This window comes from Cygnus olor, chromosome 9 (genome assembly GCF_009769625.2).
Source record: "Cygnus olor isolate bCygOlo1 chromosome 9, bCygOlo1.pri.v2, whole genome shotgun sequence".
Classification (NCBI taxonomy): Eukaryota; Metazoa; Chordata; class Aves; order Anseriformes; family Anatidae; genus Cygnus; species Cygnus olor.
The window spans coordinates 16636178-16662660 of NC_049177.1; the positions used below are offsets into that span (position 1 = coordinate 16636178).

At 56.7% G+C, this 26483-nt stretch overlaps 2 protein-coding genes and 1 long non-coding RNA gene across 5 annotated transcripts in view; 2 read left to right on the forward strand and 1 right to left on the reverse strand.

Annotated features, from left to right (window-relative positions):
- The first annotated feature begins 1926 nt into the window (after positions 1-1926).
- Positions 1927-10872, forward strand: PTMA (prothymosin alpha). Of its 2 annotated transcripts, none has more exons than XM_040567848.1 (5): positions 1927-2236; positions 6223-6294; positions 6985-7078; positions 9515-9588; positions 9995-10872. In XM_040567848.1, the coding sequence occupies exons 1-5, from the start codon at positions 2192-2194 to the stop codon at positions 10040-10042; spliced, it is 333 nt and encodes a 110-aa protein (XP_040423782.1). In that variant the 5' UTR covers positions 1927-2191; the 3' UTR covers positions 10043-10872. The 2 variants fall into 2 exon arrangements, with proteins under 2 accessions (XP_040423782.1, XP_040423783.1); XM_040567849.1 differs by having other exon boundaries at positions 6985-7072.
- Positions 10873-18125: 7253 nt separating this feature from the next.
- The window catches only part of PDE6D (phosphodiesterase 6D), a 37006-nt gene continuing 28648 nt past the window's right edge, over positions 18126-26483 (reverse strand). Inside the window, exons 3-5 of the mRNA XM_040567856.1 lie at positions 21800-21925; positions 20822-20927; positions 18126-18758 (exon numbers count right to left, since the gene is read on the reverse strand). Coding sequence (XP_040423790.1) covers positions 18677-18758; positions 20822-20927; positions 21800-21925 — 314 coding nt within the window. The 3' untranslated portion in view covers positions 18126-18676. The remainder of the gene's footprint in view (positions 18759-20821; positions 20928-21799; positions 21926-26483) is intronic.
- Positions 21933-26478, forward strand: LOC121075043. Of its 2 annotated transcripts, XR_005822692.1 has the most exons (4): positions 21933-22573; positions 23168-23248; positions 23518-23574; positions 23929-26478. It is a non-coding gene; the product is annotated as an uncharacterized LOC121075043 (long non-coding RNA). The 2 variants fall into 2 exon arrangements; XR_005822691.1 differs by having other exon boundaries at positions 23514-26478.

The following is a 26483-nucleotide window of genomic DNA, read 5'->3' on the forward strand; positions in this document are numbered from 1 at the left end:
TTTATTTAGGGCCAGGCTTTTTTTTTTTTTTTTTTTTTTTTTATTATTTCCTTTCCTCTTTCGGACGCAGAGACCCAGCGGCCTCCAGCCTCCGCCTCGGCCGTGGCAGAGGGCGCTGCTGCCTCCAGCAGCGAGCAGACATCCCAGGGCGTGCGTGCGGCCCCGTCCTTTGCCCGGGCACGTGGAGAAGGCCCTGGCCCCTCTCCTACGCAGCGAGGGAAGCCCTGGCCCGAGGCTCCGAGGGTTGGAGGCCGAAGCCTCGAGGTCCTTGAAGCCTTGACCCCGCTGAGGCTGCCTCAATCCCGTGAGGTGAAGGACGCCGAGGCCGAGGAGGGAAGTCCTCCATGGTGTTAATGGGCACCACGCAGCCCGTGTGTACGACTGCATCGCGTGCGGGGGGGGAACACCTGGGCCACTTGAGGCCCTTTGGCCTCAACGCCCAGCTACGGGGCACGTGTGAGGGGACGAGGTGGGAGAGGCTGTGAGGCTGCGAGCCTCCATGCCTGCCTCCACGCAGCGTGAGGGCAGTCCTGGGGCTTCTCCACAGCTCCCCTTGGGCTGGGGAAAGAGCCGGGGGAGGCACAGCCCCCCTCCTCCCCCGGGGGTCGCGCCCCGCGCCCCCTGCCAGCCATTCCCAGCTCCGCTCCGAAATCCCGCCGCGAGCCCCCCTCCGGGTTTTCAAACCTACTCCGATTTAGACAGGCAGGCGCCCCAGCCAATAAGAGGCCGCAAAGCGTCAGCACAGCGTTCGCTCGGCGATGCCGGCCAATCCGCATCGCGCGGGCCCTATATCCCGCCCTCCGAGGACGAGTTCTGCCGACTTGTGCCCCGGCCTGGCGGCCATGTTGAGTGTGGCAAAGGCGCTCCTCCGTCTGGGGGCGCTTCCCTCACCCTCTTACCCTTTCCTCCGCGCCCCTCACACCGGGGACCACTTAGCTGCTGCTCCGCCGTGCCCGCGGGGCTGTCGGTGGCCGCGGAGCGGCTCTCGGAGAGCTGCGGAGCCGTGCGGTTGCCCCGCGAAGGGCTCCCGGCGCCATCTTGAGTGTGGCAGAGCGCCCTCACTCAGCGCGCCGGTGCCCCGTTAATAAGCGGGAGCCCGGGGCAGGGGGGCAGACCCGGTCCCCGGTGCCGGGTGCGGGCAGGGGAGGGGGTCCCGCAGCCGGTGTACCGGCGGGCAGCGGAGGGGGCAATGCGGGAAAGCACCCGCTGCGTGCCCAGCCTTGAGCCCGCAAACGCTGTGCGTGTGCGAGGCGGGGGTGACAGAGGGGCTGTGAGGCGGGCCGTGTGGTGTTTTTCCTCCTGTTTTTAACTGGAAAATAAGCAAATCGCTGGGAATCCCGCATTTCTGCGCGGCTCCCCGCCCCTGCTCCCCCCCTCACCCCCCCATCCCCACCCCCGCTCGGCGGTGGCGGCGATGGGGCAAACTTTCCCGAGAGAGGACCCGAGGGCAGCTCCCAGCCCAAACGGGGGGTGGGGGCAGCGACCCCCGGGGCACCCCCCTAGGCGGGCTGAGGGGGCGAAGGACCGAGTTTTGGGGGGGGGGGGGGGGGGCAGCGCCGTTTGCCCCGCATTGCTGCTCTTTATTATTATTATTTTTAACTCTCCTTCTCTTTCCGCCCTTCCGAGCACGCCTCCCGCCCCTCCGCAGGGGCTGAGGAGGAGGAGAGGGGGGACACAGCCACACAGAACCACGCACAACCGCGCACACACGCGCAACGGGGGCCGCCCGCCGCTCCCCGCCCGCCGCCGCCGCCGCCGCCGCCGCCGCCTCACACGGCGGGGTCCGGGGCGGGGACGAGGAGGGCGGCGGGGGCGGGGGCAGAGCGCGAGCGGAGGGGGCGTGGCCAGCGCCGAGCGGAGGGGGAGGCGGTGGGGCGTGGCCACGCCGCGCCTCGCCCACGCTGAGGCCGGGCGCGAACTCATCGCCGCAGTGACACCGCGCGGCGGCGGCTGCCTCTTTAAGCGGCCGTGCCCATTGTTTGCGCCGCGGCCAATGGGCGGCGGCGGCGGCGGCGCGGGCGGCCAATGGGAGCGGCGCGGGGCAGCGCGCGCGCCGCCCCCGGCTCTATAAAAGGGCCGGCGGCGCCGCGTGAGTCCCCACTGGCTCGCGCAAAGCCATCTTGGCATTGTTCTGCCCGCGCCGCCGCCGCCGCCCGCGCCGCCACAGCCCCGCGCCCCGCACGCCCCCGCCATGTCCGACACGGCCGTGGACACCAGCGCCGAGATCTCCGCCAAGGTGAGCCCGCGCCTCCCCCCGCCCGTTTCATTCCCGCCCCTTATTATCATATTTTAAAAATTTTATTATTTTTTTTTTTTTGGCAATTTTGCTTTTTGCTCATTTCGCTTTTTTTTTTTTAATTTTACAATTTTTTTTTTTTTTAAATTCGCTCCTTCTTTCCGTTCTTTCAACGCTTTGAAGTTTACCCGGTGGTCCCCCCCCCCCCCCCCCCCCCCCCTCCGACTCCCCCCACCCCCCCCACCCCTCCGCCGCCGCTCGGTTCCGTGGCGGAGCCGCCGTGCGGAGCTCCCCGCGCCCGTTTCTTTGTCTCCGGCGTGCGGGAAACGTGCTCGCCCCGCCGCCCCGGGGCTCCCGGCCCCGCTCCTGCCTGCCCGGCCCCGGCCCCAGCCCGCCGCCGGGGGGGAGCTCCGGGACTCGCTGGGTGATGGAGGAGGAAGGGGGGGGGGGTACCGAAGGGGGGAGGTGGTGGTGGGGGGGAGGAACCGGTCCCGGTAGCCGGCCCCGGCGGGGGGCTGGCGGCTGACAGCGCCGTCAAACTTGAGAGCTGCTCTGTTGGGGGGGGGGTCCCGAGGGGGGGGGGTTGGGGGGGGGGTTTGGTGCCGTGGAGGTGCCCTCTCCCGAGGAGGAGGGGGGGTGTTGTGGAGTTGGTGCTGGAATACATTGGGGGGGGGGTTTAGGGTTTGGGGTGCGGAGCCCCCCTCCCCCCGTAAAGGAAGGTTTTGGAACCGCAGAGCTGGTTCGGGAGGCGCTGGCGGAGCCGTCCCGTCGGGGGCCCTCTCGGTATGGAGGGGGAGACTGGTTTTTTTTTTTGGGGGGGGGAAGCTCCGGCCCGGCTCCTGGCAGCGGGGCTGGCTCGGCGGGGAGCGGCTCTCCCGGGAGGCTCCGGTGCGGCTCCCGGCGGCCGCCTTTGTCTGGCAGCCGCGGCGGAGCGCCCGTCCCCCGGGGGCCGCGGGGAGCCGGGCGGGCTGAGCTCCCCGACGGGAAAGTTGCGGGGGAAGCCGGGCTTGGAGGAGGGGGGTGGGAAACGGGGACCGGGGGCGGCCGTGCCCCGGGGGACCACCGCGACCCGGCCGCTTACCGGGCACCGGGGGGGGGGGGGGGGGGTTGTTAAAGCGTGGCTGGAGGTGAGCGAGAGGGGGAAAAAAAACCGTAACGGAAGGGGGGGGGGGGGGTAAAGTTAAAAAAAAAAAAAAAAAAAAAAAAAAAAACCAGCCACCGAGCACCGGGTTTTGTCGGATTTCGATTTCACTTCTGTTTCCCGCTCCGCCCGCCGCCCCCGCTCCGGGACCGGTGCCGCTCGCACCGAGGGGGCGCCCAGGCGGGTTCGTCCCCCCCCCCCTCCCGGAGGGGACAGAACCGGGGCCAAGCTCTCCGTTAACCTTCCCCTGCCCTTTACCGGAGGAAGGGGCTCAGCGTCGGGGGGGTGGGATATGTTGTTTAAAAACCGTGGCTCGGCAGCAAGGTGACCCGGTCCGGTTACCGGGGCTGGCGGCGGGGCACCGGGCCGGCGGGGAACAGCAACGACGGCTCCGTCCCGGGAGGCGGGGAGGGGAAGGGAAAAGGGGAGGCGGGGGAGGGCCGTGGGGGGGGGGGGGGGGTCCCCGCCCTGCCCGGGCGGCGGCTCCGCGCCGAGCGCCGCCCCCGGCCGCTGCCGCCGCCGCCGTGCCGCGGGGCGCCCACCACGTGCGGCCCCGAGCGCCGCGCGGTGCCCCCTGGGAGCCGGAGTCCGCTGGGGGACTACAACTCCCGGCGTGCCTCGGGAAGGTGGGGGAAGTGGGGGCGGGGGGGGGAGCGCGCGCGGGGTGTGTGTGTGTATGTGGGGGGTGCAGCCGGGGCCCGGCGCGCTGGCGGCCGGCCAATGAGAGGGCGCGGAGAGTGGCGCGCGCTTTTGAAAGGCGGGAGGGCGCGTGGCGGCGCGCGCGCGGGGCCCCCTGCTGGCGGGAGTTTGGGGGCCGCGGGTGGCGCCGCGCCGCGGACAAACAGGCTGGGCGCGCCTTTAATTAGAGGCGCCGGCAATTAGCTGAAGAAGAACTCCCGGTGCGCGGGCTCTGGTTGTGCAGGGGGTGCTGGGCACGTGTGTGTTTGTTTCCCCCCCCCCCCTTATCCGGGGGAAAGGGAGGCGTTGTGGGCTCCGTGCCGTAGCGTCCCGGTGGGCATTAAGCTGGGAACGTCTTTGGAGGCCCAGTAAAGGTCAGGGCTGGAGATGCGTCCGGCTGGAGTGCCCAGGAATGAGGTGTTCCTTGACCAGCACCGCTTACTGTTCGTAAGCGGCTCCTTTTCAAGAGATTCATCGGTCACAGCGAGACGTGGAAACTCTGACTGCTCGATGCGCTCAGTGTTTAACTTTGGAAATGTTTGGTCGCTCTCGTGCTGGAGTGCCCGATGCGAGGTAACAGCTGCAGAACGCAGCGGCGTGGTGGGGCGTGAGAGGTTAAGTGGCTGTGATCGGCCTCTGGGCGGTAGGGGAGCAGAGGTCGGTGGCGGTGTAAGAAGTGATGGAGCTGGGCAGTGTGGAGGAGCTGGCCAGGGATTCGTGTGTGTGATAGAAGCGAGAAGGAGCCTGTTTGTGTTGTGCCCCAGCCTCGTAGGACGCTGATTCGATGGGGCGAGGTTCGATCAACAGGTGTGGTAACCCCGGAGCTGGCTTCAGGAGCAATGCCTGGCCCTGGCACGCGGTGCTGGGGCAGGGCAGCGCTGGCACCTCCGCCAGCAGCGTCCCTGCGTGCCCCTCCGGTCTGTCCCCGTGCCCGGGCAAACAACCCAGTGGTCTAAAACCCCTGCGCCGCTTACCCTCGGTGGTTTGAGCCCTCCCAAAACAGAGCAGCGGCCGCGTTCGCGGCTCGTACCGGGTGGTGTGTTCCCACGAGGAAGTGACAGCGGCTCAGCAGGAGTGAAAGTGCCCGCAGCGAGCAAGGCGGCCGCAAAGGGCAGGCGGGAGGGGGCGAGGCCGCTTGCCGCCGCTGCTGCAGCGAAGCAGGGAGCTGCCAGCAACTTGAAACACCTCGTGGTCGCTGCTGAAGCCGGCCGTGTGGCTGTTCTGGCCCTGGGGAAGGGCCTCTCTGCTTTCCTTGGCTGGGGTAGCGCTTGTGCTGAAGGATCTTGCTCCAGCTGATGGAGGAACAGAAGGGGAGGAGGATGCAAGCAGAGATGCCAGTGTTAAATCCGAGTGTTCTTTATGCGGGAACATGAAGTTGGATCCTCTCAGCCTGTTTGCCGAGCGACTTGGCATGACATTTTGACAGTGATCAATAGCAAAAAAAAAAAAAAAAAAAAACCAAAACACACAAGCTCTCGCTCTGCTCGTGGTGGAGGCTTGAACCAAAAGTAGCCAGGCCCGGCTCCGGAGCGATATAAAAATAGGCTGCTTCCCCCACCCCATCCTGTTACGCGTAATGCTGTGAGATGGATCCCGGAGTCTCCTCTCTGCTGCTACGAGGAAGACCAGGCGTGCAGTGCGCGCCGTATGATTTTCCCCAGGCAGGGCAGAGACCGCAGTCTCTGCTAATGAGTCTCTGGGATTTGTTCCTGCTGTGAAAGTACCGAGCAGAGCCGTGGACGTCTGCAGCCCTGGGGCAGTGGAGCCCGTGCGTTGGACGGGGCTGACGGCTCGCCGTGGCATTGCAGGAGCTTGCGTGGACCGTGCTAAGATGGGCAATCAGCCAGCGCCGCTGCTGCTGAGCATATGCAGGCGGCCGGCTCCGTGTGCTCGGGAGCTCGGAGGTGAAACAGAGCAGCCTCTCCTTGAGATAGCTGCGCTCTGGCAAGGCGAGCTCGGATCGAAATTCGCCCCCACGCTCTCGCCTTCCCCAGGAGGAGCCAGAATGTGGCAACCAAATCCCAGGGCGAACCGGTGCGAAGAGGAGCGAGCTCCCGTGCGCTCTCGGACTATGTTTTTTTTTCTTTTTTCCCTCACCTGATCTGCACCTTCTCTGACCCAGGCGTCTGGAATCTGGGTGACTCTTCTGCTTTTCTGCTCCTTCCAGGATCTAAAAGAGAAGAAGGAAGTTGTTGAAGAAACAGAAAATGGCAGAGATGCACCGGCCAACGGCAATGCTGTGAGTATGGCTGGGTCTGCAGGGAGAGGCAGCCCTTGCTCCAACGGCTTCTTCATTTCCCTTCCCCTTCTTGCTTTTGCTGCAAGCTTGTCCCCAGCCCTGCTTGAGAGGGATCCCCTAGAAACGGCACCGCTGTGCTGTGCGGAGCCATCGAGGGGTTTCAGGCTGAACAGAAGCTCCTGGGCCTGTATCAGTTGCTGTGTGTGCAGAAAGCAAGGTCTGGGCTCGGATGTCTCGGTCCTTTCCCCAAAAGCCATGCTGGGCTGTATCCAGTGCGACCTTCTTTCTAGGCACTAGAGAAGGGGGCGGGGGGCAAAAAAAAAGTGTATTCAGTGTCCCAACCAGTTGAATGGGGGAACATGTTGTGTACAAGCAAACCGGTTGGGTTTCTATTTTTAACGTGCTTGGGGGAATTCACTCGGCTGCATTTTAATGTGTCACAAGAGCCTCTGCAGTCTTTGTCTTGGCCTCCGAGCCGCAGCCCCGAGTTACTATAGACCTGATCCTTCATGCCCGGGCTGTCTGCGTTGTGTGGAGGCAGGCAGGAAGCGAGACGCACGCCTGGGGCTCCAGCGGGCTGGTGCTTTAGGAAGGAAAGGTGGGGACGTGCGCTTCTGCTGAACATCTCTTCCCCCTTCTCCCTTCCCCAGTGCATTTTTTTTTTAAGTGATGTTTTGTCTTGCCAAGGAGAACGAGGAAAACGGAGAGCAGGAGGCTGACAACGAAGTAGACGAAGAGGAAGAGGAAGGTGGCGAGGAAGAGGACGAGGAGGAAGAGGGTGATGGTAACTTTCCTTGTTCCCCCTGCCCCCGTCCCACGGCTGCATCCTGGCTGCCAGACCCCCGGGGAGCAGCGGGAGCCGCGGGCACCATCTCCCCCTCGCGGCGGCCGCGGGGCGGCTCTCGGCAGCCTGGTGCAGTCCCTTCCCCGCTCGCCTGAGCCGCCAGCGCCGGGGAGTGAAGTCAGCCTTGAATCCCTTCCAGCAGGTTGAGGGCAGATTCCTTCCTCCCTCCTCTGGCCAGACGGCACCGTGCCGCCGCGCTGAATAAGCGCATTAGCTGCTCCGTGCGAGTAGTAAAACCTGCCCTTGACTCTTGGGATCGCCACGGCTGCCACAAACACGAGCGGGGCGGGATGCAGCCAGCCCGGCGTGCCTGCGCCTCGGCCACGGAGGACGGCTCACCGTCCCGCTGCGCTGAGGGGCTGATGCCGTCCCCTCATGCGCAGCCTGGGTGCTGCGTGCAAGCAGCCGAGGAACCTGCAGCTCAAACTTCCCCCTCCTCCAGTGAAGCTTTGAACCTTCCCGGTCCGCTGTCCTGGGTTTCCCTGCCCTCCCCCTGATTTGGGGTTTTGGTGGCCGTGAGCAGCAATCCAGCAGTGACTTCCCGAACCACTTCTCACACTCCCCACTTATTTTTTCCCCCGCCCTCCCTAAGATCCGCTTGGATGAACGTTTGTTTATTTTTATCCCCCACTAAGGCTGGAAGGAAACCGTTCTTGCTACACTGGAATGAACTTGAGGCCCTTGATGAGCTGTTACTAGGTTAATCCCCTGTGAATTTTCGGTTAAGTGCTGACCTACTAACCTGGCGGGTAGTTTTGCGGGAGAGGGCCAGGGCAGATGGGGTTGGAAATCAAGTGAACATCAGACCAGCGCCTATTTGGGCAGAATGTAAGCAGGGAAACCTGCCTCCGGCAGGGCGGTGCTCTGCTCCTGGCTTCTTGCTGTCCTCTGTGCCCTTTGGGGACAGTTTTTTGCCAGAGGAGCTGGGAATGGTGGCCCTGTTTATCCCCAGGGCCTTTACCCCCGAGGACAGATCAGTGTGGTCCCGATCCCATCTACCTGCAACTCCCCTTCTGGATGGAAGAAGGGAAGTCTTCCCCTCCCCAGGCAGGGAGGGGGGATGCGTGTGCCTCACGCGCATGTGTGCGGGGTGGAAGTGTTGCCTGGATACTGCTGCGAGGAGCCCGGGGAGCCGCGGTCCCGCAGTGCCAGCCCTGCGCTTCCCAGCTGGCAGAGCGCAGGCACAGCTTGGCACCTTCCCCTGGCGGTGCTGGGAGCCTGTACCTCGCTGGGATCCTGTGCAGGATCTGTCCCTGGGTGATCCAAGCCCAAAAACCGCAAATCCAGAGGCAGCGAGCGCCGCTTGCATCAGCTTTTCCCTACCACTTGTGGGCAAACTCCATCCCCGAGTCGGCCAGCAGAGGGGAGCTCGAGGGTATTTTCTTTTTCCTCACCCTTCTCCCCGTCCCATCTCATAATTTGCTTTGCCTAAAGCAGCTCAAAGAACTAAAAATGCTCCCAATCAGCTTGGTGCCGTCACCTGACGGGCTCGCCGGCCCGGTGCACGTGATGGCCGGCGGGGTGCTGAGCCGCCCGGTGCTGCGAGCTAATCCGGGCCCTTCCCGCGGCGTGGGGCACGGCGTGGCCGAGCATATGCCAGGAGAGGGGAAAGGAGGATGGGCTGACCTTAATCCCCCTCTGCCTGTCTGCGTGTGGCTCGTGTGGCGGTTTAAAGCCAGCTTTACTGGCCTTAACGCTGGAAGTTTTAGTAGGGTCTCACGTTACGCAAGGCTCTCTGAGGCAGCCGAGTGACTTTTTTTTCTTCCTCGGGGGGCCTCTGTTCTTGCCCTTAACTCCCCAAAACTGGCCAGATACGATAGATTCTCGTTCTGATCCACTGGCCTACTTGAGCTCAAAGTGGGTCAAAGCCCAGAGCTCTCGGCTCATCCTCCTCCTGAGCCGCAAGATAAGTTGGTAGCGTTTGTTTCCTGTTCTGATAATTAGAAAGTGTTCTGACTCAGAACTAATACGTTCTGGCTCTCTTAACTCATTAAAGATGGACTAATAGCTGCAAAGGGAAGCAGAAGTAATCTGGAGCGGTTAGGCGGAGCAGCCACTAGAAGGAGGTTTCCTTTTTATTTCTTTCACGTGCTGTGATCTCGGAAGGTGTGGATTTTCTTTTATGCTCCTGTTGCCTGTGGTGCAAGCACGGCGTGAGCCTGGCCTCACGCAGCAAATCCCAATTTTCCCTCTGCTGCTGGGTCGGCTCAGCTGGGGGTTGCCCTCAAACACCCCATCCCCTTGGGTGCCCCCTGCCCTGGGAAGGCAGCTGAGGAGAGGGGGTGCTGGGCCGAGCCAGGATTAAAGCCCGAGGAAGGTTGCGTGGTGCTGGAACCACGGGAGGGGCTCACGTTCCTCCCCGTCTCTCCCGTGCAGGTGAGGAGGAGGACGGCGATGAAGACGACGAAGCTGAGGGAGCCACAGGCAAACGGGCAGCTGAGGACGACGAGGTAGGCAGAGCAGCCCCTCCGAGCCCCCTGTGTCCCGAGCGGGTTTTGGGGCAGCATCAGCGGGGTCGGAGACACCCAGGCTGGGTTCCGGGATCCGGATCCTGCCCGAGTGCTTCCTGCTGTGTGCCCCTGGGGGATGCGGCCCAGTTCCATTTATACGCTGGCCTCGTTAGCCAGGTGCTTGCTATGGTGGTGTGGAGCCCTGCTCGTCCTGGGTTTGGGGCCCCAGCGCTGTGGTGTGGGACTGGGCAGGGGGGCTCTGGCCCCCGAGCCAGCTGCGAGAAGTTACCTGCTGCGGGGAACGCTTCTGTTGTTCTGCCTTGTCCCTGCATCAGCAGAGGGACCCAGAATCACTCTGCCCACCCGGGTGTTGTCCCCTCCCCTAACGGCTTCCCTTTCCCCTCAGGACGACGACGTCGATCCCAAGAAGCAGAAAACCGACGAAGATGACTAGGCAGCAAATTATTATTATTTTTTTTTAAATAAGGAGGAAAACAAACCAACAAAAAAGGCCAGCGCGTCCTCTTCACCCTTGGGACCCCCCCCCCCTCCTTCCTCCCCAGCCCGTCCGACGCAACCACCACCCCCCACAGCCCTTCCTCCCCTATCCGCCGTGGTCATCCTCACCAAGTAGAGTGAACCCCCGTCCCCGGCCCCCCGGCGCGGCGCTGCCACTCACCGAGCATACCGAAACGATTCGCCCGTTAGCGGGGAGAGAAAACCCCCCTTCCCTTCCCACCCCCCTGACCCCCCACAGACCCCCTTCCCCCCAAGCACCAAAACTTCAAGGCCCTGCTTTCTTTCTTAAAAGTACTTTAAAGGAGAATTTGTTTGTATTTTTTATTTACATTTTATATTTTTGTACATATTGTTAGGAGGTCCGCCATTTTTAAGTGATCTCGGATTGACCAAAAGGGGGGCTTTGAAGTGTATATCTCTTGTTACCTAACTCTGACTTTACTTGTGGTGTGACCAGGCCCAAACCATTATCTCAAAGGAGAATAAAACAAAACCTTGTAAAAAAAAAAAAAAAAAAAGACAAAAATGCAAAAAAAAAAAATTACAATCTTATTCTGAGCATTCCAGTAACTTTTTTTGTGTATGTACTTTAGCTGTACCATAGATCGTGGTTTGTATGAGGTGGCAAGGCCAAAGATAAAAAGGTTTTTCTTTTTTTTTTCTGTCTATGAAGTTGCTGTTTATTTTTATTTTTTTTCTTTTTTTGGCCTGTTTGATGTATGTGTGAAACAATGTTGTCCAACAATAAACCGGAATTTTATTTTGCTGAGTTGTCCTAACAAGGCTGCCTCCCAACTGCTGCTTTTTGTTTTAGTTTTCATTTGTTTTACTTTTTTATTTCTTTACTTCTCCTTCTTTCTGTCCTTTGTTTCTTTGGTTTTGAGTTGGGCTGGGAAGAGTATGAGAGAGGATAGAGGGGCGTTAAGTGTGGTGGGGGCTGTGGTTGGGGCTGTGACGTCCACTTTCAGGGCAGGAAAGGCAGCGGGATTTCAGAGGTCTGGAAATTGCTCTGAAAATTGGGGAGGGGGAAAATATTGCAGGATACTTCTTGCAATGCCTTCAGGTGGGTGCCCAGCTGTACGGGGCTGTGTGCCAGTGCCTCCCTGCCCTGGGGGAGCAGCTCCTGGGGGCAGCTTAACTCTTGGTGGAGGAGCTGGAGGAGGCTGCGGTGGGGCTGTGGGAGGTGTTGGGGCTCTGTCTGTCTGCTTAAGCACACCCCAAGCTCAGCCCAGCCATCTCGCCTGGCTCCTGACCTTCCAACTAACCTCTCCTCGCTCCTCCAGGGGTTTGGAGCTGAGGGTGGCTTGGCCAGGCATGTGGGGAGCATCCACGGAGCCTGCCAGGTGCCTGTGCTGAATCCTTCCCCACCTGCGGCTTGCTCGAGTGTCCTATTCCCCTGCTGACCTGACCTGTGCCAAAACCTCTCCATCTGTTTCCTTCTCCAGCACTTCTAATCACAGGGATCATTGTTGAGATGCTGGGGTTGATTTTTACTTTTAAAAAAAAAAAAAAGGGAACTGTGGTGCAGTTAATGCACAGGCTGCAGTGCCGCAGCTCTGCCTGGTGCCGGGAGCAGCCAGGTCACTTACTCTGTATTTACACCAGTGGCAAATCAGCTCAGAATCTTGCCCCTTGTCCTTAATTATCCGGCTAATCGTGCTACTGGCTGATAGCTTATCAGATTTACTGCCTTGATTCTCAGCCTGCATCCAGCCCCACTTGTCACCTGGCCAGGTGATGGGGTGCTCGTGGCGGGGCCGGAGGCCAGCGATCGCTGCGATCAGGGGGTGCCACCACATCCCACGAGGGTCGTGGCAGTGTAGGGCTGGCAGCTGCCACGCTGGGTGCTGCTTTGAAGAGCCTTGCTTGTGGCCCTGCCTCGGCGCACGCACGGCGCTGGACGCCCCCGCTGCATGATTGGAGCCGGTGCCTGCAGATTTGCAAGGCAAATTATTCAAATAACACCTGCAGCAGCAGGAGCTGCCGAGGGCAGGCTCCGCGTCACCGAGGTGCTGCGATCCTGCACGTGCACCCAGCGCAGTCCTGCTGCCTTCCCCAGGGGCTGAGAGCGGGCACGGCTCCGGGCTCACGGGACTGGTGCCTCGGTGCTCCGGTGGCGTGGAGGGGTGGGATGGGGGCAGCCCCCAGCTTGTGGCTCCAGGTTCTCCATCCTCCATCATCTGTCCATCATCCGTCCTCCGTCCTCCATCCTCCATTATCCATCCTCTGTCCTCCATCCTCCGTCCTCCATCCTTCATCATTCGTCCTCCATTTTCCGTCCTCTGTCCTCCATTCTCCGTCCTCCATCCTCCATTCTCCGTCCTCCGTCCTCTGTCCCTCGCCCCCAGCACCGGGTGTGTGTTCAGTCCCTGGGCACTGCGGGCAGCCCCCATTTCTCCCCCCCGGCACCCCCCTGCCGTCACGGCCCTGCCAGGGCTCTGGCGGCCCCCCGTGTCCCCATCCCCGTGTCCCCGTCCCCAGGAGGGCAGCGGCTGCCCCAGATCCAGGCTGAGACCAGGCACAGCTCGGTGCATGGACCCCCCAGCCCGCAGCCAATCCCCTCGCAGCAGCACCGCCTGGCAGCCAATCGCCTGCTGCCACCTGTCCTTCCCTTCTCTCCCCCCCCCCCCCCCTCGCTCCCTCCACCAATCACAGCCAAGCAGCACCCAGGCCTGGCCAATCGCAGGCCGCTGCCGGGAGCCCCCAGCCAACCGCACGCTGCCACCTGGCTGAGCCTCCCGTGGCAGCAGGCTGACCAATCGCAGGGCGGGGGGCTGCTCCGAGCCAATCCCATGCCACCACCTGTCAGTGGTGCCGGCCAATTGGGGGCAGCCACGTCCCACCGAGGGCTATAAAGGCGGGGGGCTCCAAGGTGCCCTCAGTGGTGGGGCTGCCCCTCGGGTGTCCGGGTGGGGTCTGCGGGTCCTGGCGAGGACGTGAGGCGATGCGAGGCTGGGAGGGGGCTCCCGGCCTCCCCTGGCACCGAGATCCTGGGCCGTCAGCCCAAATCTGAAGCACCGAAGGGATGAGGCACTTGGAGGCCCCTTGGGATGGGGGTTCCACGTCGCATTCGGCTGGGGGAGGCTCGTGTGGGTCGTGCTGGCTGAAGGCGCCTCTGAAGATGTCTTGGGAACGGGCTCTGTGATGAGCTGGCCTCCAACCCGGAGCGTCCCTCTGGGCCACTTCCCCTGGCTGTGGTGCTCAGAAGAAACGTGTCCTCGCCGAGGTGCTGGTCACCATGGCCTGGTGACCAGAAGCTGCGTGGCTGGAGGTGAAGAAGCCACCATGTGCCTTGGGCAGGACGTGTGAGGCTAGCCCCTCACCTGGGCCGCCACTGGTCACACATGAGCCATGTGGTAACAGCCGGGCCTGTGATCCCACTGGTCCTGGAGGCCACTGAAGGGAACGATGGAGGCTGCTCCGTGGCGTGCTGATGGGCTGCCAACCACTGAAGGCAACCATTAGGAACATCAGGAGGGCTGCAGGCTGCCTTGGATGAGCCTGTGAGGGCTCTGGGCCTTGCCACGCGTACAGGTGACCGCCTTGACCATGGACTCTGTTGTGGCTCAGCCTCAGCTGAAGCGGCAGCGTCCTACTGCAGCTGGGTGGATGAAGAGCAACTTCCACGTGGTCAGCCTGATGCCACGCACCGGTGGAGCCGTGACACCAACTGTCAGCCACGAGCAGCAGAACCACGGGGCTGAACCCAACGCCTGTGGGCAGCTGGACAGGGTCTGCACCAGTAGATCCATCTCCTGCCCATCATAGGTGAGGACCCATTTAATCCGCTCAAGCCTGGCGTGCGCCCAGCCGTAGCTTTCATTCAGCCTCATCCAAACACTTCTAGCCTCCTCGTGTTGCATCTTGACAAAGCTCCGTGAAATCTGGAGCACCCTGAGGGGTCGGTGGAGAACCAGCCTGTGGCGAGCGCAGGGCTTGGGCTCCGCTCTAGACACAGGCTGGGGTTACTGGTGCAGTCTGCGTCTGGGATGAGCAGATTTACTGGCATCTACTTCAGAGTCTGACAAGTGAGACTGCCCTCCAGGCACAGCTTCTCAAGATCACACAACCAGAAGGAATTTTGAGGTGTTGCTGTTGAAAATAAACAGGCTGAGCTGTTGCTCTGGCAGAGCGATCGTCACCTGGCCTGGGGCGTGAGGTGTCCCTGGGGAGCAGCCCCTTTTGGAGGGGGCTGAGGAAGTGTGGGGCCGTGGCTGGTCCTGGCCCATCCCAATTAGCCAAGAAGTGCCTCGGAATGGCTTACAGGTGCTTGTGTGTTTGCCCCCAGGGCTGCCCGGTGCAGGTGGAAGAGCCCAGCCCATGCTGAAGGGCAGGTGTGGAGGATCTGGTTCCTGTCCCATCCCCAGCTGCCACACGCCCCATGGACCCTGAGCCTTGGTAGCTGTGGTCCTGGAGCCTGAGGAGGCCCAGCTGGATGCGGTGCCCTGCTGCCAGCAGCCCTCCCCGTGCCAGCTGCTCCCTGCCTGAGCTGAGCTCATCCTCCCCAGGGCAGAGGTAGGGCTGCGGGGACCCTGTCCCCGAGGAGGACAACCCACAGTGAGTCAGCGACCCTGCCCTAGTCAGGGACAAGGACCCCTGGAGAACCAAACCCTGCTCCCATCCCTGCATCCCCCTTATCTCTGCTTATTCCCCAGGAGGGGGGACAGTCCCCATCCCAAGGCCACCGCGCTGTCCCCACACGTACCCCCTGGGCTGGCTCTGGTCATATCCAGCCCAGCTCAAGGGCTGCTCCCCCCGGGGCAGATCCCACCCTGGGTGACCCGGGGGCCTACCTGCCACTGGTGGCTGTCCTTCTGGTGGCTCTCCCGGGGTCCCCAGCCGCTGTGATGCCCCGAGACGGCGTCCAAGGGCTCGGCAGGCAGCGCTGTGCAGGCGTTGCGCAGTCTGGGGAAATATTGCTGTATTGCAGCACCATCTAGTGCCGCTGCCTGGGGAAGCCAGACACCACAGCGCTCCCACGGGAGTCACTGCAGCACCGTGGGGACAGGCCACGCTGGCCGGTGTCCCCTGGGGCAGTGCCACCGAGGTCTTCCCGCTGGTGCCATGGGAAACCTGGGACGTGGGGGGCTCTGCTCCTCAGCTCAGGGACAGGCAGGGAGGTTAGTGTGGCCACGTCCTGCTTTCGGTAGCCCTGAAGCTGTGGGGTTTTCCTGCCTAAATCCCGCACCAGGACTCCCTTGGGACCCCATGGTATGTCTGCCAGCCTGGAGCAGGCAGAACGATTCCCCCAGCGCCCCTGCTCTGTGCCAGGGAGTTCCCTGCGAGGATGCGGTGAAGCGTCTGGGGGTGCAGGGCGTTTCTAGAACCTGGGCAAAAATCTCATTTCTTGTCCCCAGTTTGTCCACGCTCAGCTTGTCGTCTCCCCTGGGCACCTGCCACGCTCCTACCCCAGGGTGCTGGGAGAGCAGCGGTGCCTCAGCCCCTCTCAGGAGGTCAGAGGCTGCCCCAGCTGTGACAGGCACGTGCCCGGCCACATGTAGGGGTGAGTTGGGTGCTGAGCCCCAATGGGGATCACACCCAGGTCCCAAAGCACTGGGGTGGTGGCAGATGGGGCTTCTCTAGGGCAGAACTTGGGCACTTTGGGCTGAAAGCAGGGCCTTTGGCTACCCTCCTGTCTTCAGAAAGAGATAGGAACCGCAGCAAGTCTCTAGGCAGCCCCAAGGTCTGAGTGATTTGACGCCTCGCTGGGCTCTGCCCACAGGCTGCCCAGCAGCCAGGGAGTGGGATTTCGTCCCCCTGAGAGGGGACAGAGGGACCCGAACCTTCCCAGCCTGCACGCGCTGCCCGTGCCGGCCTGCTCCCGCGGAAAGTAAGAGTAGCAATGCAGGCACCGAGGGTAATGTGGCCCTGGGCTGTTTGTGCGCCTTTTGTTGGCGGGTAACCCCGGTGAATCAGACAATTAGCCACGTTAGGGAGGCTCTGCTCACCCGCCTAAGCGTTATCGGGGCAGCTTGCCAACCCGAGCCTGTGCCTGGCTCTGCCGGAGCTCAGGGAGCTGGGAGCCCCGGGGGGGGCAGCGGAGGATCCAGTCCCGTGCCCCCACCGCCACACGTGGGGGTGAGGGTTTAGGTCCCCCCTTTGCTGCAAGCCTGAGGCCCATCGATGGGTGCTTCTACTTGCCAAAAGCCATGGCCGTGCCTCTGGGAGCCTCCCTGGGTGGCTGGCGACGGGGTGGGCGTGATGGCTCCCCAAAACCGAGCGGAGAGCTCCCTTAGGGCCGAAGCCTGTTGCGTGTCACCCCCTGCCCGTGCCGACGTGGGGGGCCGGCCGGCGGGTGGGGGGGGCCGCCTCCCCAGCACGTTCCCTGCCCCGCGGCGCTCGCAGAAACAAATGCCTGCTGCGTGCCGGCGGCTGGAAGGCGCTCGCTTCCTCCGCGGGAGCCGCGGCGGCCAAACCACCCCGGGCTGCCAGCAGAGAGCCGAGGGAAGCGGCCGCTGCCGGCTGGGAGTAACCACACAGACGGTTCCTGCTCCCTGTTGGGTGGTGACAGCTCCAGCGGGCGCCTGGAGGCAGCGGGTTCAAGGAGCTGGGTGCAGGGAAGGGCTCTGGGTGGCGAGGGGATCCTCACCTGGTCCGGCCGGGTCCTGATCGCCCCGAGCTGTCCCCACGGAGCTGTCCCCATCTGCGGGTGCAGGCTGTGGGGAGCATCCCTGCCCCGGAGGTGCCAGTTCCAGGTGGGAACGTTTTTTGGAAATGAAAGGGGGAATCGCTGCGTTAATTCCGCGGGTCGTGGCAGCGGTGGCATGCACGCACCCCAGACCTCCTGGGCGCTGTGCCCAGAGGACCCCTTGCAGTGCTGCTTTGGGCAAAGATCCCGATCCAAGGGCTGCCAGCAGCACCGGGCCCCTCTGTTGGCATCATCGCCAAATCGGGGAGGACAAGGGACGTTCGAGGCTCCCGTGACAGAGCAGCTCTGCCAACAGCTCCTCCAGAAGCTCACGGTGCGCCTAGGATGCTCTCCAGCCTGTGGGGCCGTCCCCATCCCGCACAGCCCCGTGTGCTCGGTTCCAGCCCCTTCCAGCCCCACTGGTTCCTTCGCTGTGAATTTGCTGCCCTGGGGGCTGCGGCACCGCGCACTGGGAGGCACTGGGAGGCACTGGGAGGTGCTGGGGCGAACCGGGAGAGCCTGGGCCGGGGGCAGCGGCGGCTGCGGGCTGCTTCCAGCGGAGCCACCGGGGGGCGGCCGTGCGCCAGGGCTGCGAGCAGAGGCTCGGAGGTACCCAACCTTTTGGTTTTATCACGGTTTTGGATACTGTCAAGTCACCTTAAAAAAAAAAGTATGCTTTTAACTCCCTCCCCCAGACAGCCAGCGGCTGAATGTGGGTCTGAAATGTGCCTTGAATCCCCCCGCGACTCCCCCGAGAAGCTCAAGCCCAGCCGGTCAGGCTGACCAAGGTGGTGTGGGATCACAAAGCTACCTGTGAGGTTTGAGAGCAGAGGCTGAAGACACACTCTTCCAAGATTTATGCTTGCTAGAATGAATAATGGGACAACGGGGAAGAGGAGCAGTGTGTTTCGTGAAGTCTGGAGTAGCAAAAGTGCCTCCAGGTGTCATTAAAGTCCCGCACGCAGGGGGGTGTTGGCATCAGCAGCTGCAGCCACAGACGCGTTTCGGGGAGCAGAGCCCAGCGCAGGACCAACACAGGCAGGCTCAGGGGAGTCCGGATTTTCCAAAGGTCTGAGTGTCCCCAGGAACTTGGAAAGCGAAATAGAGAGCAGTGCTGCTCAAGAAACCCACGGCTGGGCAAATGGGACAAACCACCCCGAGGGACTAACGGACAGAAATGAGACCAGGGAGAAACCCTGCCCATGGTCACAGCAGTCGTGAAGCTGCTCCTGCGTGTTCAGCTGTGGGAAACGCAATTTAACAAGGCCACGGGGGCTGGGGAAGAAGCAGGGGTGTGGAAAGCCCTGTTCTGCTGCTGGCTGCAGTGGGAAGAGTCTGTGTGTGCTGTGAGGCGCTTTTGTAATCGAAAGAAAAACGCACAGAACCAACATTTTTTCCCTTCTTTGGACGGTAGGAATGTTTTAATTGAGAAATTTGTTTTAATTACATTAGGTGATATCACAGTCTATTTTACAAGTTCGGGGTAAGAGGATGTGTGGACCAGTTACACAGAAATCCAGTGAAAGGATAAAAACCTACAACATGAGAAAATGAAAAGGATAACTTAACCCCCCCCCCCCGGAACGAAACGCATTTAGAGTTGGGTGTGAGTAGAAATTGGAGGTTATACCAGGATCCAGAGAAGTACAAAGGATAAAACTAACATAATTTACAGTATTGGTTCTGCATGACCATCGTTTGCCCATTTTCAGAGACAGCCTCTATTCCCCAATGCACCGCTGAGCAGATGGTCCCGTCTCTGAGGGTTTGGTCTGGTCTTGTCAGAGAAGAAAGCAAAATAACGACGGGCAAAGGTCACAACCCACGTTGAGCTGGTCCCCAGGGTCACTGCCTACAGGAGTGTCTTCCACTGGATAGTCAGGAGGTTCTGCACCAAGAACTGTATGGAGGAAAACTAAAACAGCTCCAAAAAGCCCCATCTCAAACGTAGAAAAGTCTCACTCTGGAAGTGCTTACGAGAAGGTCGTCATCATAGAATTTGGTTTCTATAATAACATTACCACTGTGGAGGGAAAAGAGGAGAAAAATGAGGTATTAGAAGAGCACAAAAATAGTAAAAACCGGCTGCCCCTTTCAATACTATCACAAACTCAGGCTGACATCTTGCTCCCCGTATCACTAGCTTTAGTTTAGAGCGCCGTGCAGTGAGTGCCGTGTCCCGATCCTGCGGCCATCAGGGTGCAGGATTTCTCCACTGCATGCCCACGTGGAGCAGTTCCCCCCATCCCTACGCTGCCGTCCCCTTTCTGGGCTCAGTCCCATGCAGGCTGCAGAGTGCTCACAAACAGCAAACTTCTGCTCGCTTCTACTGGTGAAAAACCAGCAACCCATGCACCTTCAGCCCCCTCTCCCCCTTCAATCAATTCTGAAAATCAGTTAAAGTTCTTTTTTTTTATACCCCAACTCTGTCTCCTAGTGCGGAGCTACTTCATCCAACCTGCCATTTCCCTCAAGAAGTGCTTTAATACAAACGTACAGCCGTATTTTATGCAAACTGTAATGGAAATGTAGATTTGGGCGTGACAAAAAGCTCTGGCGAGTCAACTTGCTGGCTTTGAGATTCAGACAAAGGTGAGAAGTTTTTCTTTGGGTCACAAAACCCCTTGGGATTTCTTTGGGCTAGTGACTCTCCTCAAGAATGACTTTAAGAAGGCTCCAATGGGAGAGAGACACTGCCCACTGCAAGTGGACAGACTCCAGGGAAAGAACGGGACACTGGAAAATCCTCAACGTCATTTGGGAACTGGACTCTAATGACTCCCAGTCCAGAAAAAATGACGTGATTTCCTGAGACGGTCAATACCAGTTGTCAGATGTCTTTGTTTCTTTACTCTGGTTCCTGAACTGGCACCTCCAATACTGACTGAAAGCCACCAGCCCTGGGAGCCAAGGATGTGTGTGGCACCTACAAGCTCCTGAGCAGCTTGTGTCAGGGAGCACGTGCCTAACACCAATACTTTCTTCTGAGCCCGCTATCTCTTTGAAACGTGCTGCGAGTAGAAATCAGTGATGGCGTTTCCCATCCCAGTGCCTTCTCTACACCACTGGCTTTCCTCCAGATGGAACAAGAGGGAAAACGCTGGAGAGGGAGGTCTTCCAGAGGACACAGTGACCTCGTGGTGAGACTAGCTGCTCTATCTGCCTCGTGTTGGCACAGGGATTCCCATACCCTTCTGTCTCTGCTGGCAACGTGCTCCTTGTGTGCGTGCCAGCACCCATCTAGCACCGCATCAGCCACAGCAGGGAGGGTGGCCTTTTGTCCGTGATTACAGCTTCCCAGGGGCTTCCCTCAAGGAGCTTCCCTCAAGGAGCTTTTCCCTTCATCTCACTTTTCCCTCACCTCACCAAAGCTCGTGCCTTGCTGTTCACAGTCAGAGCACTGCCCAGCACGCGTTACTCTGATCCAAGTCCTAGAGGAACGCTCAGAAGTCAACGTGCAAACTGCGGCCAGGACTAGGTGTTTATGAGGGAAGCGTGTGAATCCCATTATAGATTACTGTAAAATGACTGTTTCCTACCTGTTAAGGGTATTTTGTCCTCAGACGCAACTCCATATGACTAAATGCATAGTTTATACTCAAATGTAAGGACACAAAGCTTGACAAAATGGTACAGTGATGGAACAAACAGTTGAGCAGCTCCCATGGGTGATATACTGCCTGAAAAACACCCACCTTGGACAAGATTCAGTCACCAATAGCTGGATTTGAAAGTGGTCCAAACATCTATTTCTGTTTGCCCATTTGGATGTTAAGGGGTACTAAGTTGCAAAGCATTTTTAAATCCTTTCACGGATCACCTTTCAAAAAAATAAAGCAGCTCTAATAAAGGACCAGTTCCAGTTTCTCCAAACTTTTATTGCTATATTAATGCAAATTGGACCTATGGGAAAGCAGGTAATGAGGTTGGCTTCGCCCCTCTTATCTCTCAGAAGCTAATAGCAGTGAGGGTGACTCAGAGTTGGTAGCAGCTCCCTCTCTTCATTCCCACTGTGGCCCCCAAGGAAATGTCATGCACTGCTTTTTCTTTGCCTGCTCTCAGATTCTGTAAGCCCAAGGCACTCACGTTAAAACGTTAGCTGGCATCATCTGTGATTCAGGTGCTGCCTCTATCAAGGACTGCCAAGTGTTTGTGGAGTTAGGAATCACAAAACCAAATTCAAAGAACCATTCTGCAAAGTAAAAAGAAGATTCAGAGGCATTTGAAAGAAGAAAAAAACAATCCACAAATGGTCCTTTTGCTTTTCACCTGACAGGCTGGGGAACTCCCTGAACTGTCTTACTGTGCTGCCAACATTTTACATTTACATTACTTTGTAAATTTTAATTTTACATTACAACTTAAAATGCACTGAACCCTGCCCTCCTCTTCATGTAAATACTCCCTTTCTATGTTAGCTGATGGAAACGATAAACTCATGCCACTTCCTTAGCATTCAATGGAAATTCCATCACACCTCATTGGGAACAGGGAAATCACATTCCCCCTCTTGCAGACATCCTGCGGATCCAGTTCAGACGAAGCGTCCAACTGGTTGCCCAAAAGACAAGGAGCTCAATGTTTATCTGCCCCTCCTTCCCCTGGATTAGGAGTAATACCGCAGCCAGGGAGATGAGACGTGCTGCGTGGAGTCGCGGAAGCAACACCCAGTGGCACTGCTGCGACCAGAGCAAACCAGAGGCTCCTTTAGTCCAGCCTCCAGCCTGGCAGAGGCCAGCACAAGGTGCTTCTGAGGAAGATGCATGAATCCCCACGATGTGTGACACTAAAATAACCTGTTTCCTAGCCTCAGGCAGCCTGCGGTGGATTTATGCCCCGAGGCATGATTACCCAGATTTTTTGCTTACGTAACAAAGTGTTAATACACTTATGAAATGCTATTCCTAATGCTGTGGCCCATTAGTCCTGACAAGATGAGTGCTTCAGTGCCACTCTGAAAAATTAAAATTACTGTGTCCAACCCATTTTAGTTCCTCTAATCCCCGCCACGCTGGGGTTCACTCCCTGCGCTGCAGCAGGGCCGCACGCAGAGCAGATGCATACCTTCTAGACACTGCCCTTTGAAATAAACTTTCTGTTCCAGTCGGAATTTTTCCATTTGTTCTGCTGAGGAAAAGTTTAACTCCCGAGACACTGCTTTGCATTTCAGGATTTTTTTAGGAACTCGAGCTGTCAAACAGATAAACAAGCATTATTTGGACACAGTAAAACAAACCCAGCTGCTTCAGGTGAAGAGTATATACAGTATACTTTTCAGGTGCTATTAGAGAATACTTTGAAATAACGATTAGTGCAGTACAAGATCATAGTAGTAGGAGAAAAGCAAGCACAAAGGACTCTCCCTACTTTGTTTTTACATTTGCAGGTGTGAAATCCAAACCAGGAATGCCCAGAGCCAGGAATGAAACTGGTGACAGAACCAGGAATACAACACTGACTCCTCGAACTGCTAGCTCTTAACTTTCTATTACAAAAAACCATGGCTCTTCAAGTCAAAATATTGAGATGCAACTTAAAATTTTACTTTAGGGAATGTGCTGAAGGTCACACAGCCAAAGGGCTGTTTGTACATCAGGCATGTTAATCCTTCTCACTTCTTCTTCTCTTTCAGACTGTGCATCCCCAGCAAACCACAAGCAGCTGCTTCTCAGCCCAGCAGCACTGTTTCAGCCATCTCTTGTAGCTCTAGGAAGCCATCCTGTAGAAGAAGATGAAACGCCTCTTCCCTGAGCATTGAGCCCCACGCAGGCAGAAAAGCCAGCAGCAAACAGCACGGTTTGAGAGAGGCAATCCGAGATGTCTGGGCTCTTGCAACGGGTGAGATCTCTACCTATTAGATATTTCATATGGCTTTTTTTAGAGGTGTAGAGGTAAGAGAAGGGGCAGTTTGGGGCACAGATTAGTACACTGAAAGGTCCAAATCAGAAGAATAAGGTTGGGGGTGGGGGAACCCGCATACTAAAAATCTCCCCAGCCTGTCATACTGAAGTGGTGTGATTGTACATAATCCTTCCTGCGCACCAGAAAATGTTTCATGTAAATCTATTAAAAATAAAGAGGGGAGGGAATACAGCCGGTACGTGCTTTATGTGCCAAACTAGTCCTAAATGGAAAGGCTATCAAAACATCCATGAGCAGACAGCAGGCTGCTGTTTAATAAAAGTAAGAGTCTTCCAAACCCCTGGCATATCCACCTAATGTAAAACAGTTTAATGGAGCAGGACCTTGCTATGAGAGCCATCTAGAGAGCTGGAGGGCAAGGGAATGCAAGGTACTGTCCTATCCCATGAAGTACACAGTCCATGGTTTGCCAAAATAAAAAAAAAATAAATAAAAAAGAAAGTTAAAAGTGCAAGAGAAGAGTTTTAAATGTAAAGCGCTCTAATTATTTTTAGCCTTTTTTTTTTTCAGCCTGGAAATCTGCATGGCACCATGCTTTACTGCCCTCACAAGTACAGACTCCGGCCTGTTGTGAATAAACATCCCTTTGCAGTTAAGTGTAAAGTGACTTGTTAAAACTATTCTGCAATTTAGTAATTAAATTTCTTTCATCCCCAAGACAAACTGCTGAGAAGGTTTGCTTTAATATTGTAAAACTGCAAAATAAAAGGTTACTTTTAATAAAAGTAGGACTGTGTTGTCTTTAAAGCCTCGATCTAAGAGATTTTAATTGATATTTATACCATCACGCTGAGAGTTTTCATTTATTTATTTTAAACACATTTTACTTTCGTACCTCTTCTTTTCTGTTAAAAAGACAGAAGAGAAAGAAGTTTGATGCCCATCAGCTAGGACCATCAAAACACACCGAAATGCAGGTAAGCACAGACTTTATCCTAAATGTACAACTGTTATTTTTTAACCAGAGGCTATATTTATTATACCTGCACGTTTATTAAAGCTTTTATATAGCTAACATACTAATTCAGATTCTTAATTTTGATACTTAACTCTGTAAGAAAGTGATGGGTGACACATTTCTTATTTACTAAACAACTCATTTGGGGCCAAACAGTGTTTAGTCAAAAACTGAAACTCAATTAAACCATCAGTATTGTTATGTTTTCACATAGTTTAATAAAACTATGTGACATATTTGGGATATGTTAAAAAAAAATAAAAAGCTAGTTCATCCAAACATACTTTGTACTTAAAACTACATCTTTTCTTAGAGAATGAAAGGATTATTTGTATTTCCTGAATGAAAGGGACTGTGGGGACTGGCAACAACTCTGGGGACTCTACAAGTGCTGGATGTCACCCGCTTACACCTCGCTTTGTTTATGTATTGGAAGATAAGAAACTTTGCTGTTTCCCATCTCCCAGATTGCCTGCCAGTGTTGAACGCACTGTCACCGAATTGAGCTACCTGGGTATATGGAAAAACTCCTGCTATCAAAAGCTGATTTAACTTGTTGGTAAATTCCACTTCCAGGTACTCAGGCAGTGATCTGCACCACATTCAGTGGTTTTACTAAGGCTTCAGCAGCAATCTAATTGCACGTTAATATTCTTTTAATTTAATCTAAGCAGTAAGTTTGGGTATTAACAGAGCATAATGATTTGAAATTTAAGAGTTAATTTTAAAAATAAATTTGTACTTAAATATAGATCACTTTTAATTTAAATATAATTTATTCACTCTGCTATATATTTGAATGTTTGCTACGTCTCCACCGTGATTTGCCCTGAAAGGCCACAGAACACACACACGTACAAGTACTGTACAATGACTTTGAGACATACATGGCCTCCATTTTAAAGCAATTATCCTGACTGTTTGCCCTCACTGTTTCTGTTGCAAGACTCTAACAGAATCTCATTTCCCCACACCTTCTAATTCACGGTCAGATTATCCTTCTTTGCTGGACACCTCTCTCCTTTCCTAGCATATTTATTGAGAATAATCTAGCCATCTCAGCCTTCTTTCCTTGCTAAGCCATACAAGAATAGCTTTTTTCCTCTCTTTTCCAAAGGAGGACCATCCTCCCACCCTTCATTTTTTCAGTGGCTTTACCTCACTAACTGCTCTTCTCCGCACCTCCTCAAGTTTACAGTCATCCATCTTTTAGATGGATGACTGAACTGCACACCAGATAAGGGCTGAACAATTCCTTGTACAACGGGCATTAATCTCACGCCAGAATATGCTTTAATTAATTCCCCAAGCTCCTCTGATGGAGGTGAGTGTTCCTGTTTTATATGTGAGGAAAATCTGAGACGTGGTGAGGCTGATCTGACTTGCCAAAGTGAGAAAGACGGCAGGAAATGGGGCAACACAACGAACACTCATGAGCGTAGCTCCAGCTGCCCGCTCTGCCCCAAAGCACACCGTCCTGTGGCTTACACTGAACCAAGGCGGTGTCAGTCTGCTGAGACAGAGAGAAGAGGCTTCAAAGACCAGCCACGTATTCATGTGAAGCTTTTGCAGAATAAAATCTGTGAAGAATGGGAATTTTTTTGGCTGATTTTCTTCTGCTTTTGAAAGTTTGATTCCTCGTTTCTCCTGGGTGTGCTGTCAGGTGCTGTAGCATGCCAAACACTGTACAATTATTTCAAGAAGGCAAAGTATCACTAAGCCACAGTTCAAGAAATTTAGCATTACACTGATGAATTACTGCATTTACTTTGGAAGTTGTATTTCAATTGCTTTACTACAGTCGTATTTGAAAGGGCTGGAATGTTTTTCTTTAATATAGGCACCTTGTACGGTGGGTGTGAGGAAGTATCTGTTAAGGTCTGTTTCCTATTGACAAAACTGTTTGCTGTTAGCAGTGGCACGATATTGGGAGTACGGGTTAGCAAGGCTGAAGGAGACAAAGCTTGGAAAATGCTAACCACTGAGTCACGGCTTGGCCTTCCCCCAGCTCTGACTTGCCTCCTCCATTCCCGGCATCAGGTCCCCCCCTTAAGCTGAGGCAACCTACTACTGGTCCTAAAAGTGAACTAGGACTGCGAGCCAGAACTCAGTCCTTGACGTTTAACCAAAAATATGTCGATGCCACCGTCACAATTAAATGATCAAGTTGACTCCACTTGCTGGAGATCAGCTGCATGACACTCACTTAATAGGAAAGTCTTCAAATTAATTCGGTGAGGTCAGACTCTTCGCAGAGCCAAAGCAAAGCTCTTGGCAAGGGACATTACCTATCACAGTGCTTTGTCACAAAGGGGATGTGTAAGGGACAGTGGAGTCCTCTGCCACGCGGCAAGGACAGAAATGAAGGGGCACCAGGCTGCAATCACAGAAGACAGCAGAGCAGAGCAAATGCAACACGTATAGCATTTTAAAGCAGAGGGCAAATTTAGTGCAGGAGAATATTAGGTCAGCTGTGGCCAGAAAAGGCAGAAACTGTGTATGTTTCTTCCATGCTGGTTCTCCATTTGACCTGTACTTTGACCAAACCCTGCTCCGTTATATGGAGAAAAGTCCGTATCTCTTTATACTTTTCGTTTTGCAACCAACACCTGACCTAGCAAAGGCCAGCTGCTCACTCCTTGCCCAGCTGAGCTCCCAGCCGAGCACTGTTCAATGCGTCCCCTTCGCCAGACACCGATCCATCCCCACCCTTCCCCACACGGCCCCGGGTCATTGTGCTGGAAGCTGCTAAGGGACTGAAGTCAGAGCCAGGGCATCTGTCCTCCAAACACGGGTACACCAGCAGCCCTGGTGACCCAGACGTGCAGCACGGCCCAGCCCCCAGATGCACAGCAAGGCCACACAGTA